The sequence below is a fragment of the Choloepus didactylus genome, chromosome 2 (genome assembly GCF_015220235.1).
Source record: "Choloepus didactylus isolate mChoDid1 chromosome 2, mChoDid1.pri, whole genome shotgun sequence".
Taxonomy (NCBI): domain Eukaryota; kingdom Metazoa; phylum Chordata; class Mammalia; order Pilosa; family Megalonychidae; genus Choloepus; species Choloepus didactylus.
The window spans coordinates 210,730,393-210,744,100 of record NC_051308.1 but is presented as its reverse complement, the minus strand read 5'-3'; the positions used below and the strand labels follow the sequence as shown (position 1 = coordinate 210,744,100).

The following is a 13,708-nucleotide window of genomic DNA, read 5'->3' as shown; positions in this document are numbered from 1 at the left end:
AGGAAGCCCTATCACCGACATGTATTCCAGAAAGTGTCCTGCCGTCCAGTCTCTTTGCCTTTTCATTCCTTTCCCAGGGTCACACATTAATGGCGGAAGCCAGAATTTTGAATCCACCCTACCCTGACTCCGCAGTCCATATGCCTAACCCCTACTATGGGGTGCGTGTGGGAATTGAAGCCAGGGTTCTTTCTCTCGTGTGGCCTTGGTCAGATGACTCACCAATCAGAGCTGTCGTGAGAGTGCTAGGTACAGTGCGAAAAGATAGAAAAAGCTGGGCCTTCCGTAATGCGGTCGGCTAGAGAAGATCAGATTTTCCGTAGTCAGCGTCTCGGGAAACCAACCCACACTACGGCGCAAGCGCAGATCGATGGGCTTGGTTTCTATGGTTTCCGGGGCAAGACTGTGGCAGGTCGGGTCTCCGAGTCGCGCTGGAAGCGTCGTGCCGCAGTCGTCCTTTGCGGCAGGCCCTCACGTTGCGAGACGACCGTGCAGAAGCCGCCGTCAGCTAGGAGAAAAGGACTTCGCAACGGGACGGTAGGGTTTGTGTGTGTGTGCCCGGCCGTATAGGCTACGGAGCTTCCGTCGGAGATTTATTTACTCGTTTCATTTTGGTTTGATGTGTGTCCCATTCTCCTAGGCGCGAACTCTGGGTGTGTTCTTTGCCTTCCCAGGCCCTTTCGCCCTCAGCCAACATCACCGAATCCTATACACAGCACCTCTCTACGCTCTCTTTACCGGTTATCTTAGCTCTGCCGGACCATAGCTTTGACCTTTTGTTTCTTAACCTAAACTCCTTTTCTCCGGCTTTCAAGACCTTGTGTCATTTCGGCCCCGCGGACCTCTTCAGCTCATTTCCTTTTTCCCGTCATGCCCATCAGCATTCTAGCTACTTCTGGATCCTTAGTGTCCCCCAAATATTCCCAGTACCTCTGGCTGTAACTTGTGCTGACACAGTTTGGATGACTGTGGCAACTTTTTTTTCTGCCTTTCTTCGGTATAAATTAATTTTTTTTTCATGTAACATTATTGTGTATTTTTGATGTATATTATCCTTTTTTCCAATTTCTGTATCATATTCTACAAGTGGGTACAAGAATTTATAATTAGCCATTTTTCTATTATCCTGCATTTAAGCTGTTTGGAATTTATTTTTTCAGCAAACAATTACTGAGCCCCTACTTGGTCCCTGCCCTCAAGGCACACACTGTCCAATAGGGCAGACATACAAGTAAACAGTCCATCACAATGGTATGCGAAGTACTTGAGAGGGAAGTTGAGGGTTTTGTAAGAATACAGAGGAAGGACACCAGATTCGGGATGACTTCTTAGGAGAAATGTCATCTAAATTGATAAAAAGAAGAATGGATAAAAAAGTGTAAAGATAAGTTTTGTACTTGTGCTTCTTTTCACATATTTCCTTCATATGTTTCAAATAATTGAAATTGAGTCAAAATATAACCTTTTTTTTTTTTTACTTTTGATGAAAATAACATCAGTATAGAGAGGATTCTTTTTATCCTCGTTCTTTAGTTCTCTTTTTTCAGGGTTTAGTGAAAGTATAGAAATTGCTCATCTACCATAAACTGGAAGAAATGTCTCCTGAAAAAGTTTGGTGAGAAAGAGTTGGGAGAATGGTATCAAACATCTTTCTAGATGACTGTTTATCATAATTAGCAATGGCATTTTTCTTTGAAATTTCTCCTTTGATTGCACTTTTGTGGCTTTATTTTCTTTTCTTTCTTCCATTGCAGCCATGCCTTTTTTTGATGTGCAGAAAAAGCTGGGTCTTAACATAGATCGTTGGATGACAATCCAAAGTGCTGAGCAGCCTTACAAGCTTCCAAGTCGTTGCCATGCATTTGAAAAGGAATGGATAGAATGTGCCCATGGAATTGGTGGTATCCGGGCAGAGAAAGAGTGCAAGATAGAGTTTGATGATTTGGTAGAATGTCTGCTTCGGCAGAAAACGGTGAGAAAATGATGGGCTTCAGAACTGAATTACTGCCATGTTCCTTTGGGGCTACTCTTAGGTGTTTTTAGCTTAAGTGGGTTGCCCAGTGTGAAGTGGCGAAACTTTTTGGTGGCATACCTTCTCTACTTAGGTACCATGACAAGGAAGTGAAATGCCTGCAGATAGAAGACCCGTTGTTCCTCAGTGTTCTTCTCCATCCTCTCCTCTCATATTTTCTTTAACAGGTATCCTGCTGTAGCCACCAGGTTAGAAACTGCATAGGTACATATTTCCATTTTTGCCATAAGCTATAAAGCATATAATATCAAGAAACCTTGAATACTTGTCCTTAAAACTCTGCGGGTGATAATATTTCAAATTAATTGAACCCTTATTAGGGAAGAAGTGAAAACCCTGCAGATCAATTACACTGAACCTGATAGAACAGTCCCAGGATTCATATCTACTTCCAGCAAGATGAGACTGATTTAGGTGAGCCTGTCCAAAGATGCAGAAAGAAAATGAGTGTTAACATGGTATCCATCTCCTCTAAAGTTGAATGTGTATCATAGCATATAGGAGCATAATACATAAAAAAATTTTTTTAATAATTCAATTTTATTGCGATATATTCACATACCATACAGTCATACAAAGCATACAATCAGTTGTTCACAGTACCACCATGTAGTTGTGCGTCCATCACCAAAATTAATATTTGAACATTTCATTACCACAAACACAAAAATAATAATAATAATAATTAAAATGAAAAAGAAAATTAGAGTAAAAAAGAACACTGGGTGCATTTTTTTTGCCCCTGTTTTTCTACTCATCCATCCATACACTGGACAAAGAGGAGTGTGATCCACATGGCTTTCCCAATCACATTGTCACCCCTCATAAGCTACATTGTTATACAATCATCTTCAAGATTCAAGAGTTCTGGGTTGTAGTTTAATAGTTTCAGGTATTTACTGCTAACTATTCCAATTCTTTAGAACCTAAAAAGGGTTATCTATATTATGTGTAAGAGTGCCCACCAGAGTGACCTCTCGGCTCCTTTTGGAATCTCAGCCACTGAAACTTATTTCATTTCATTTCACATCCCCCTTTTGGTCAAGAAGATGTTCTCCATCCCCCAGTGCCAGGTCCAGATTCCTCCCTGGGAATACATAAAGATTTGAGGAATATAATATAAGAAGATTTTTTAGGGAAGAAATCTTTGGGTGGGAGCTGTCATTTTGCCTGTTTCTGTGTTCCAGATATAACATAAAAATGTTTTTTTTTGTTTGTTTGTTTGTTTGTTTGTTTTTTTAATTATTCCGAGTAGCTTGGAGTTCAGGGAATGAGGGATGCCAGGAAATATTTTTTTATTGATCCCTGTAGGAATATTGATCATTAAGTGAGTAATATTTTAGTATACTGAAGAAGACAGATGGTAGGTTGTAGTGTGGCCATCTTCCAACTATTTAGTTTATAAGACATCTTAACATCTCTTCTTGTGGTCCCCAGTTATTTACTGCTCAGATTGACTATCCCTCATTTTGGAAAATTTATACCAAGAGGAGGTGGATGGTGAGGTGGAAGGAACATTTAATTGGGAGTTAGGAGAGCCAGGTTTCGGTACTGGTTCTACCATCACTAGTTTTATGACTCTGGACAAATCACTTTCCTTTCATGGTCTTGGTTTCCTTATGTGGAAAAATTAAAGAGTTGCTCTAAGGTCACTTCCTAATCAGTGAATTTATAAATAGATAAATTACCTTTTTGGAGATCACACTAAACAATTAGAAACTTCCCCCTAGGGGGCTGAAGATAGTGTGTAAGGGAAATTGGAATCATTCTATGTTTTACTTGTTATTTTCCTAAATGCTTCACATTGATTTCTCCTGGGGAATGCAATGCATTGTCTAAACCTTTTCCCATAGCTTAAGCTCCTAGGCATGGTCCTTTGAAACTGTCAGTAATACAGTAGTAATATTGGTAATATTTATTTATCAAGTACTGTTCTAAGTGCTTGACATGTAATAAAGCATTTCTCACAACAATCCTGTGAAATGAGTTGCTGTTATACAGTTAGATACCTGAGGCAAGAACTATAGCTGATAAGTGGTACAGCTGGGATTGGAACCTGGCAAGGCTGGCTCTGAGCCTTTGGTTTTATTCACAGTACTGAGTGGTTATTGGTGCTAACTTGGAGAAAAATTTGATATTTGGTGTTGTCATAGCTCAACCATGGTGGGTCCTTTGTTGGGAGACGTTATAATAGAGAAATGTTAAAAATGCAGTCTTTTAAAAATGGTTAATATGTATGTCAATATTTAGGATACCTAGGTTTTTTCCTACTCAAGCTAAATACTGACTAGTTCTTCATTCAAAAAATATGTATTGAAGTACCTGTTATGTTAGCAATTATTGTAGGCACTGGAAATACAGCAGTAACTCAGTAGCAAAAAGTCTTTACCTCATGGAGCTTATATTCTACTGGTGGGGAAGATCAGAAAATTAACAAACAAGTAAAATATAGTGATCAGGTGATGAAAAGTGTGATGGAGAAAATAAACAGAAGAGGAAGATGGAAAGTGCGGGGGGAGGTGAGAGCTAAGTGGATTCTATTTTAAATAGGATGGTCAGAGGAAAGCTCAGTGTTACAAAACATTTGAGTAGAGACTTAAAGGATGTGAGATATGTGGCTATGGGGGAAGAATGTTCCCGGCAGAGGAAACAGTGAGTGCAAAGGTCCCGGAGCTGAAACAGAGCCAGGGGAAGGATATTAGGTGACAACATCAGAGAGGTAGACTCTGGAAGCCATTATAAAGATTCAGTGTTTTCTCTCAGTAAGATGGGAAGTCATTGGACAGTTGTGAGAAGAGAAATAATGTGTTCTCTACGCAATATTACTAAAATAGTAGTTATGTTTTCTTTGTCACAGAATCCATTAACCAGTTCATTGTCTTTACTTTGACACATGATTGTATGGTACGGCTTTGATTTGTTGGGAAGCAACCAATGGCCTGAGGAGAAAAGGCAGAACTCGGGGCTCCACAGTGACAGTGGCTGAGCAAATGTCAGCCCTTTACTTAAGTGTGGTATAAAGAGACCTCACTTGGCTAGTTCATCTTCACTCATACTCAGCAGACAGTCACCAATAGCAGTGTTGCCTTCACATAGGGATATCAGGACTATACAAACCATGAGGTAATCTAAGCTTTTAATGTTTTAAAAGCTTTAGTATGGCACAAGTACAACTTTTAAAGGTTTTTGATCTATATGTTTTTGTTATTTATGTAAATACCTGTATTCCTATATATAATAACATTTTAGTTAATAGTTTTCAAATAGATATTACTATGTATACCAGAAGTTTATTTGTCAAAAGCTTGGGATATCATTTCAAATTAGTTCTTTAAAGATAGGCTTTATTTCAGAGGCTCTCAAGGATGGAGAGCCTTCCATACTTTTAAAATGACATCAAAATGTAGCTGTTTCTCCATTCCTCACTTTCTGAGACATAGCTCCCCCGGTTTAAATGTTTCTCTCCTTTGACAGATGAGACGCGTTAGCGCCATCAAGAGACAAAGGGAGAAGTTGATAAAGGAAGGGAAGTACACACCTCCACCTCACCACTTGGGCAAGGAAGAACCCAGGCCCTGAGCAGAGCAGCTGCTGATGGCTGAAGGCTGATTTTCAAGTTCTCTATTCTCCACTGGAAAGATTGTTTACCTGAAACCTCTGTTCGCTAAAAATAAAGAATTGCTCCTTCCTATTCTATTTTTTCTTGGATCATACTTTGCTACAATGAAATTGCAACCTATTTTCTAAGTGTGGAAAAATGCCTCTACCTGTCCCTAAAAAATTAGCATCCAGGAAATAATAACTAACATTGAGAACACTTATTATGTATGAGGCACCTTAGATTTATGTTAACACAGTTAAGAAGTTGCAGTGTTCTTTTTTTTTTTATTGAGATATATTCACATACCACACAGTCATACAAAACAAATCAAACTTTCGATTGTTCACAGTACCATTACATAGTTGTACATTCATCACCTAAATCAATCCCTGACACCTTCATTAGCACACACACAAAAATAACAAGAATAATAATTAGAGTGAAAAAGAGCAATTGAAGTAAAAAAGAACACTGGGTACCTTTGTCTGTTTGTTTCCTTCCCCTATTTTTTTTTTTTTTTTTTTTTTAAATTCAGTTTTATTGAAATATATTCACAAACCATACAGTCATCCATGGTATACAATCAACTGTTCACAGTATGATCATATAGTTATGCGTTCATCACCACAATCTATTTCTGAACATTTTCCTTACATCAGAAAGAATCAGAATAAGAATAAAAAATAAAAGTGAAAAGAGAATACCCAAACCATCCCCCCATCCCACCCTATTTGTCATTTAGTTTTTACTCCCATTTTTCTACTGATTTTTTTTCAATTTTTTAACTTTGTTTATCAAAAAATTAAAAACAAACAGGCAAACAACAACCAAAAAAACCCCACAACATTTCAAACAAAGCAATGGATTAAGGAAAACAAATAACCTAAAATAATTACTTTGCTTCCAATATGTTCCTACCATACCCCAAGAAAATTAATAAACCATGTCCAAACAGAGGAGTAAGAAAAACAAATAATCTAAAATAACTACATTGCTTCCAACATGTTCCTACCATACCCCAAGAAAATTAACAACCCCTAAGAAAACAAAGGAATAAGAGAAAAAAAAACCTAAAATAACTCTATTGCTTCCAACATGATCTTACTATATCCAAGAAAGTTTACAAACCATAATCATTCCTGAGCATTCCCATAACATTGAGATTACCCTCCATAGTTTATCTGTTCTTATTAGATTATCATTCCCCCTCCACTAATTGGTATCTCTAGGTCCCCTACATTCTACAGTATAAAACATTGTACATTTTTCACAGAATTCACATTAGTGGTAACATACATTATGTCTCTTTTTGTGCCTGGCTTATTTTGCTCAGCATTATGTCTTTTTTTTTTTTTTTTTTTTTTTTTAATCTTCATTTTATTGAGATATATTCATATACCACGCAGTCATACAAAACAAATCGTACTTTCGATTGTTCACAGTACCATTACATAGTTGTACATTCATCACCCAAATCAATCCCTGACACCTTCATTAGCACACACACAAGAATAACAAGAATAATAATTAGAGTGAAAAAGAGCAATTGAAGTAAAAAAGAACACTGGGTACCTTTGTCTGTTTGTTTCCTTCCCCTATTTTTCTACTCATCCATCCATAAACTAGACTAAGTGGAGTGTGGTCCTTATGGCTTTCCCAATCCCCTTGTCACCCCTCATAAGCTACATTTTTATACAACTGTCTTCGAGATTCATGGGTTCTGGGTTGTAGTTTGATAGTTTCAGGTATCCACCACCAGCTACCCCAATTCTTTAGAACCTAAAAAGGGTTGTCTAAAGTGTGCGTAAGAGTGCCCACCAGAGTGACCTCTCGGCTCCTTTTGCCTTCCCCTATTTTTCTACTCATCCATCCATAAACTAGACAAAGCGCAGTGTGGTCCTTATGGCTTTCCCAATCCCATTGTCACCCCTCATAAGCTACATTTTTATACAACTGTCTTCAAGATTCATGGGTTCTGGGTTGTAGTTTGATAGTTTCAGGTATCCACCACCAGCTACTCCAATTCTTTAGAACCTAAAAAGAGTTGTCTAAAGTGTGCGTAAGAGTGCCCGCCAGAGTGACCTCTCGGCTCCTTTTGGAATCTCTCTGCTACTGAAGTTTATTTCATTTCCTTTCACATCCCCCTTTTGGTCAAGAAGATGCTCTCCGTCCCATGATGCCGGGTCTACATTCCTCCCCGGGAATCATATTCCACGTTGCCAGGGAGATTCACTCCCCTGGGTGTCTGATCCCACGTAGGGGGGAGGGCAGTGATTTCACCTTTCAAGTTGGCTTAGCTAGAGAGAGAGGGCCACATCTGAGCAACAAAGAGGCATTCGGGAGGAGGCTCTTAGGCACAATTATAGGGAGGCCTAGCCTCTCCTTTGCAGCAACCGTCTTCCCAAGGGTAAAACCTATGGTAGAGGGCTCAACCCATCAAACCACCAGTCCCCTATATCTGTGGTCATCTTAGCAACCATCGAGGTGGGGTAGGCAAATACCCCTGCATTCTCCACAGGCTCCTCAAGGGGGCACTACATCTTTTTTTCCTTGTTTTTCTTTTTTTTTGTTGTTAACTTTCCCTTCTTTTTTAAATCAACTGTATGAAAAAAAAGTTAAAAAGAAAACAAACATACAATAAAAGAACATTTCAAAGAGACCATAATAAGGGAGTAAGAAAAAGACAACTAACCTAAATGCTTAACTTCCAACATGTTCCTACCTTACCCCAAGAAAGTTACCTAATATAGCAACATTTCTGTGAACTTGTTCCTACTATATCCATCAGAAATTAACAGACAATAGTCATTCCTGGGCATCCCCAGAACGTTAAATAGCTTATCTGTCCTTCTTGGATTATTGTTCCCCCTTCCTTAATTGCTCTCTATTGCTAGTTCCCCTACATTCTACATTATAAACCATTTGTTTTACATTTTTCAAAGTTCACATTAGTGGTAGCATATACTATTTCTCTTTTTGTGCCTGGCTTATTTCGCTCAGCATTATGCCTTCAAGGTTCATCCATGTTGTCATATGTTTCACAACATCGTTCCTTCTTACTGCCGTGTAGTATTCCATTGTGTGTATATACCACATTTTATTTATCCACTCATCTGTTGAAGGACATTTGCGTTGTTTCCATCTCTTGGCAATTGTGAATAATGCTGCTATGAACATTGGCGTGCAGATATCTGTTCGTGTCACTGCTTTCCGATCTTCCAGGTATATACCGAGAAGTGCAATCGCTGGATCGAATGGTAACTCTATATCTAGTTTTCTAAGGAACTGCCAGACTGACTTCCAGAGTGGCTGAACCATTATACAGTCCCACCAACAATGAATAAGAGTTCCAATTTCTCCACATCCCCTCCAGCATTTGTAGCTTCCTGTTTGTTTAATGGCAGCCATTCTAACCGGTGTTAGATGGTATCTCATTGTGGTCTTAATTTGCATCTCTCTAATAGCTAGTGAAGCTGAACATTTTTTCATGTGTTTCTTGGCCATTTGTATTTCCTCTTCAGAGAACTGTCTTTTCATATCTTTTGCCCATTTTATAATTGGGCTGTCTGTACTATTGTCATTGAGTTGTAGGATTTCTTTATATATGCAGGATATCAGTCTTTTCTCAGATACATGGTTTCCAAAAATTTTTTCCCATTGAGTTGGCTGCCTTTTTACCTTTTTTTTTTTTTTTTTAATCATCATTTTATTGAGATATATTCACATACCACGCAGTCATATAAAACAAATTGTACTTTCGATTGTTTACAGTACCATTACATAGTTGTACATTCATCACCTAAATCAATCCCTGACACCTTCATTAGCACACACACAAAAATAACAAGAATAATAATTAGAGTGAAAAAGAGCAATTGAAGTAAAAAAGAACACTGGGTACCTTTGTCTGTTTGTTTGCTTCCCCTACTTTTCTACACATCCATCCATAAACTAGACAAAGTGGAGTTTGGTCCTTATGGCATTCCCAATCCCACTGTCACCCCTCATAAGCTACATTTTTATACAACTGTCTTCGAGATTCATGGGTTCTGGGTTGTAGTTTAATAGTTTCAGGTATCCACCACCAGCTACCCCAATTCTTTAGAACCTAAAAAAGGTTGTCTAAAGTGTGCGTAAGAGTGCCCACCAGAGTGATCTCTCGGCTCGTTTTGGAATCTCTCTGCCACTGAAGCTTATTTCATTTCCTTTCACATCCCCCTTTTGGTCAAGAAGATGTTCTCCGTCCCACGATGCTGGGTCTACATTCCTCCCCGGGAGTCATATTCCACGTTGCCAGGGAGATTCACTTCCCTGGGTGTCTGATCCCACGTAGGGGGGAGGGCAGTGATTTCACCTTTCAAGTTGGCTTAGCCAGAGAGAGAGGGCCACATCTGAGCAACAAAGAGGCATTCGGGAGGAGACTCTTAGGCACAAATACAGGGAGGCCTAGCCTCTCCTTTGCAGCAACCGTCTTCCCAAGGGTAAAACTTATGGTAGAGGGCTCAACCCATCAAACCACCAGTCCCCTATGTCTGTGGTCATGTTAGCAACCATGAAGGTGGGGTAGGCAAATACCCCTGCATTCTCCACAGGCTCCTCAAGGGGGCACTACATCTTTTTTTTTTTTTTTTTCCTTGTTTGTCTTTTTTCTTTCTTTTTTTTTTTTTTTTAATTTTCCCTTCTTTTTTAAATCAACTGTATGAAAAAAAAAGTTAAAAAGAAAACAAACATACAATAAAAGAACATTTCAAAGAGACCCTAACAAGGGAGTAAGAAAAAGACAACTAACCTAAGATAACTGCTTAACTTCCAACATGTTCCTACTTTACCCCAAGAAAGTTACATAATATAGCAACATTTCAGTGAACTTGTTCCTACTACATCCATCAGAAATTAACAGACCATAGTCATTTCTGGGCATCCCCAGAACATTAAATAGCTTATCTGTTCTTCTTGGATTATTGTTCCCCCTTCCTTAATTGCTCTCTACTGCTAGTTCCCCTACATTCTACATTATAAACCATTTGTTTTACATTTTTCAAAGTTCACATTAGTGGTAGCATATAATATTTCTCTTTTTGTGCCTGGCTTATTTCGCTCAGCATTATGTCTTCAAGGTTCATCCATGTTGTCATATGTTTCACCAGATCGTTCCTTCTTACTGCCGCGTAGTATTCCATCGTGTGTATATACCACATTTTATTTATCCACTCATCTGTTGAAGGACATTTGGGTTGTTTCCATCTCTTGGCAATTGTGAATAATGCTGCTATGAACATTGGCGTGCAGATATCTGTTCGTGTCACTGCTTTCCGATCTTCCGGGTATATACCGAGAAGTGCAATCGCTGGATCGAATGGTAGCTCTATATCTAGTTTTCTAAGGAACTGCCAGACTGACTTCCAGAGTGGCTGAACCATTATACAGTCCCACCAACAATGAATAAGAGTTCCAATTTCACCACATCCCCTCCAGCATTTGTAGTTTCCTGTTTGTTTAATGGCAGCCATTCTAACCGGTGTTAGATGGTATCTCATTGTGGTCTTAATTTGCATCTCTCTAATAGCTAGTGAAGCTGAACATTTTTTCATGTGTTTCTTGGCCATTTGTATTTCCTCTTCAGAGAACTGTCTTTTCATATCTTTTGCCCATTTTATAATTGGGCTGTCTGTACTCTTGTCATTGAGTTGTAGGATTTCTTTGTATATGCAAGATATCAGTCTTTTGTCAGATACATGGTTTCCAAAAATTTTTCCCATTGAGTTGGCTGCCTCTTTACCTTTTTGAGAAATTCCTTTGAGGTGCAGAAACTTCTAAGCTTGAGGAGTTCCCATTTATCTATTTTCTCTTTTGTTGCTTGTGCTTTGGGTATAAAGTCTAGGAAGTGGCCACCTACTACAAGGTATTGAAGATGTTTTCCTACATTATCTTCTAGGAGTTTTATGGTACTTTCTTTTATATTGAGATCTTTGGTCCATTTTGAGTTAATTTTTGTGTAGGGGGTGAGGTAGGGGTCCTCTTTCATTCTTTTGGATATGGATATCCAACTCTCCCAGCCCCATTTGTTGAAAAGACCATTATGACTCACTTCAGTGTCTTTGGGGGCCTTATCAAAGATCAGTCGGCCATAGATCTGAGGGTCTATCTCTGAATTCTCAATTCGATTCCGTTGATCTATATGTCTATCTTTGTGCCAGTACCATGCTGTTTTGGCAACTGTGGCTTTATAATAAACTTCAAAGTCAGGGAGTGTAAGTCCTCCCACTTCGTTTTTCTTTTTTAGAGTGTCTTTAGCAATTCGAGGCATCTTCCCTTTCCAAATAAATTTGATAACTAGCTTTTCCAAGTCTGCAAAGTAGGTTGTTGGAATTTTGATTGGGATTGCATTGAATCGGTAGATGAGTTTGGGTAGAATTGACATCTTAATGACATTTAGTCTTCCTATCCATGAACATGGAATATTTTTCCATCTTTTAAGGTCCCCTTCTATTTCTTTTAGTAGAGTTATGTAGTTTTCTTTGTATAGGTCTTTTACATCTTTGGTTAAGTTTATTCCTAGGTACTTGATTTTTTTAGTTGCTATTGAAAATGGTATCTTTTTCTTGAGTGTCTCTTCAGTTTGTTCATTTCTAGCATATAGAAACATTACTGACTTATGTGCATTAATCTTGTATCCCGCTACTTTGCTAAATTTGTTTATTAGCTCTAGTAGCTGTATCATCGATTTCTCAGGGTTTTCTAGATATAAGATCATATCATCTGCAAACAATGACAGTTTTACTTCTTCTTTTCCAATTTGGATGCCTTTTATTTCTTTGTCTTGCCGGATTGCCCTGGCTAGCACTTCCAGCACAATGTTGAATAACAGTGGTGACAGCGGGCATCCTTGTCTTGTTCCTGATCTTAGAGGGAAGGCTTTCAGTCTCTCACCATTGAGTACTATGCTGGCTGTGGGTTTTTCATATATGCTCTTTATCATGTTGAGGAAGTTTCCTTCAATTCCTACCTTTTGAAGTGTTTTTATCAAAAAGGGATGTTGGATTTTGTCAAATGCTTTTTCAGCATCTATTGAGATGATCAATTGATTTTTCCCTTTTGAGTTTTTAATGTGTTGTAATACATTGATTGATTTTCTTATGTTGAACCATCCTTGCATGCCTGGAATGAACCCCACTTGGTCATGGTGTATGATTTTTTAAATGTGTCTTTGGATTCGATTTGCAAGTATTTTGTTGAGGATTTTTGCATCTATATTCATTAGGGAGATTGGCCGGTAGTTTTCCTTTTTTGTAGCATCTTTGCCTGGTTTTGGTATTAGATTGATGTTAGCTTCATAAAATGAGTTAGGTAGTGTTCCATTTTCTTCAATGTTTTGAAAGAGTTTGAGTAAGATTGGTGTCAGTTCTTTCTGGAAAGTTTGGTAGAATTCCCCTGTGAAGCCATCTGGCCCTGGGCATTTATTTGTGGGAAGATTTTTGATGACTGATTGGATCTCTTTGCTTGTGATGGGTTGGTTGAGGTCTTCTATTTCCTCTCTGGTCAGTCTAGGTTGTTCATATGTTTCCAGGAAATTGTCCATTTCCTCTACATTATCCAGTTTGTTGCCATACAGTTGTTCATAGTATCCTCTTATAATTTTTTTAATTTCTTCAGGATCTGCAGTTATGTCACCTTTTTCATTCATTATTTTGTTTATATGGGTCTTCTCTCTTTTTGATTTTGTGAGTCTAGCTAGGGGCTTGTCAATCTTGTTGATCTTCTCAAAGAACCAACTTTTGGTGATATTTATCCTCTCTATTGTTTTTTTGTTCTCTATGTCATTTATTTCTGCTTTAATCCTTGTTATTTCTTTCCTTCTACTTGGTTTAGGATTGGTTTGCTGTTCATTTTCTAGCTTCTTCAGTTGATCCATTAGTTCTTTGATTTTGGCTCTTTCTTCCTTTTTAATATATGCGTTTAGTGCTATAAATTTCCCCCTTAGCACTGCTTTTGCTGCATCCCATAGGTTTTGGTATGTTGTGTTCTCATTTTCATTCGTCTCTATATATTTAGCAATTTCTCTTGCTATTTCTTCT

The 13,708-nt window shown here is 38.3% G+C and overlaps 1 protein-coding gene across 1 annotated transcript; it reads left to right on the top strand.

Annotated features, from left to right (window-relative positions):
- The first annotated feature begins 391 nt into the window (after positions 1-391).
- NDUFS5 (NADH:ubiquinone oxidoreductase subunit S5) lies at positions 392-5,728 on the top strand. The gene is made up of 3 exons (XM_037827653.1): positions 392-537; positions 1,755-1,972; positions 5,507-5,728. The coding sequence occupies exons 2-3, from the start codon at positions 1,757-1,759 to the stop codon at positions 5,609-5,611; spliced, it is 321 nt and encodes a 106-aa protein (XP_037683581.1). The 5' UTR covers positions 392-537; positions 1,755-1,756; the 3' UTR covers positions 5,612-5,728.
- The last annotated feature ends 7,980 nt before the right edge of the window (positions 5,729-13,708 follow it).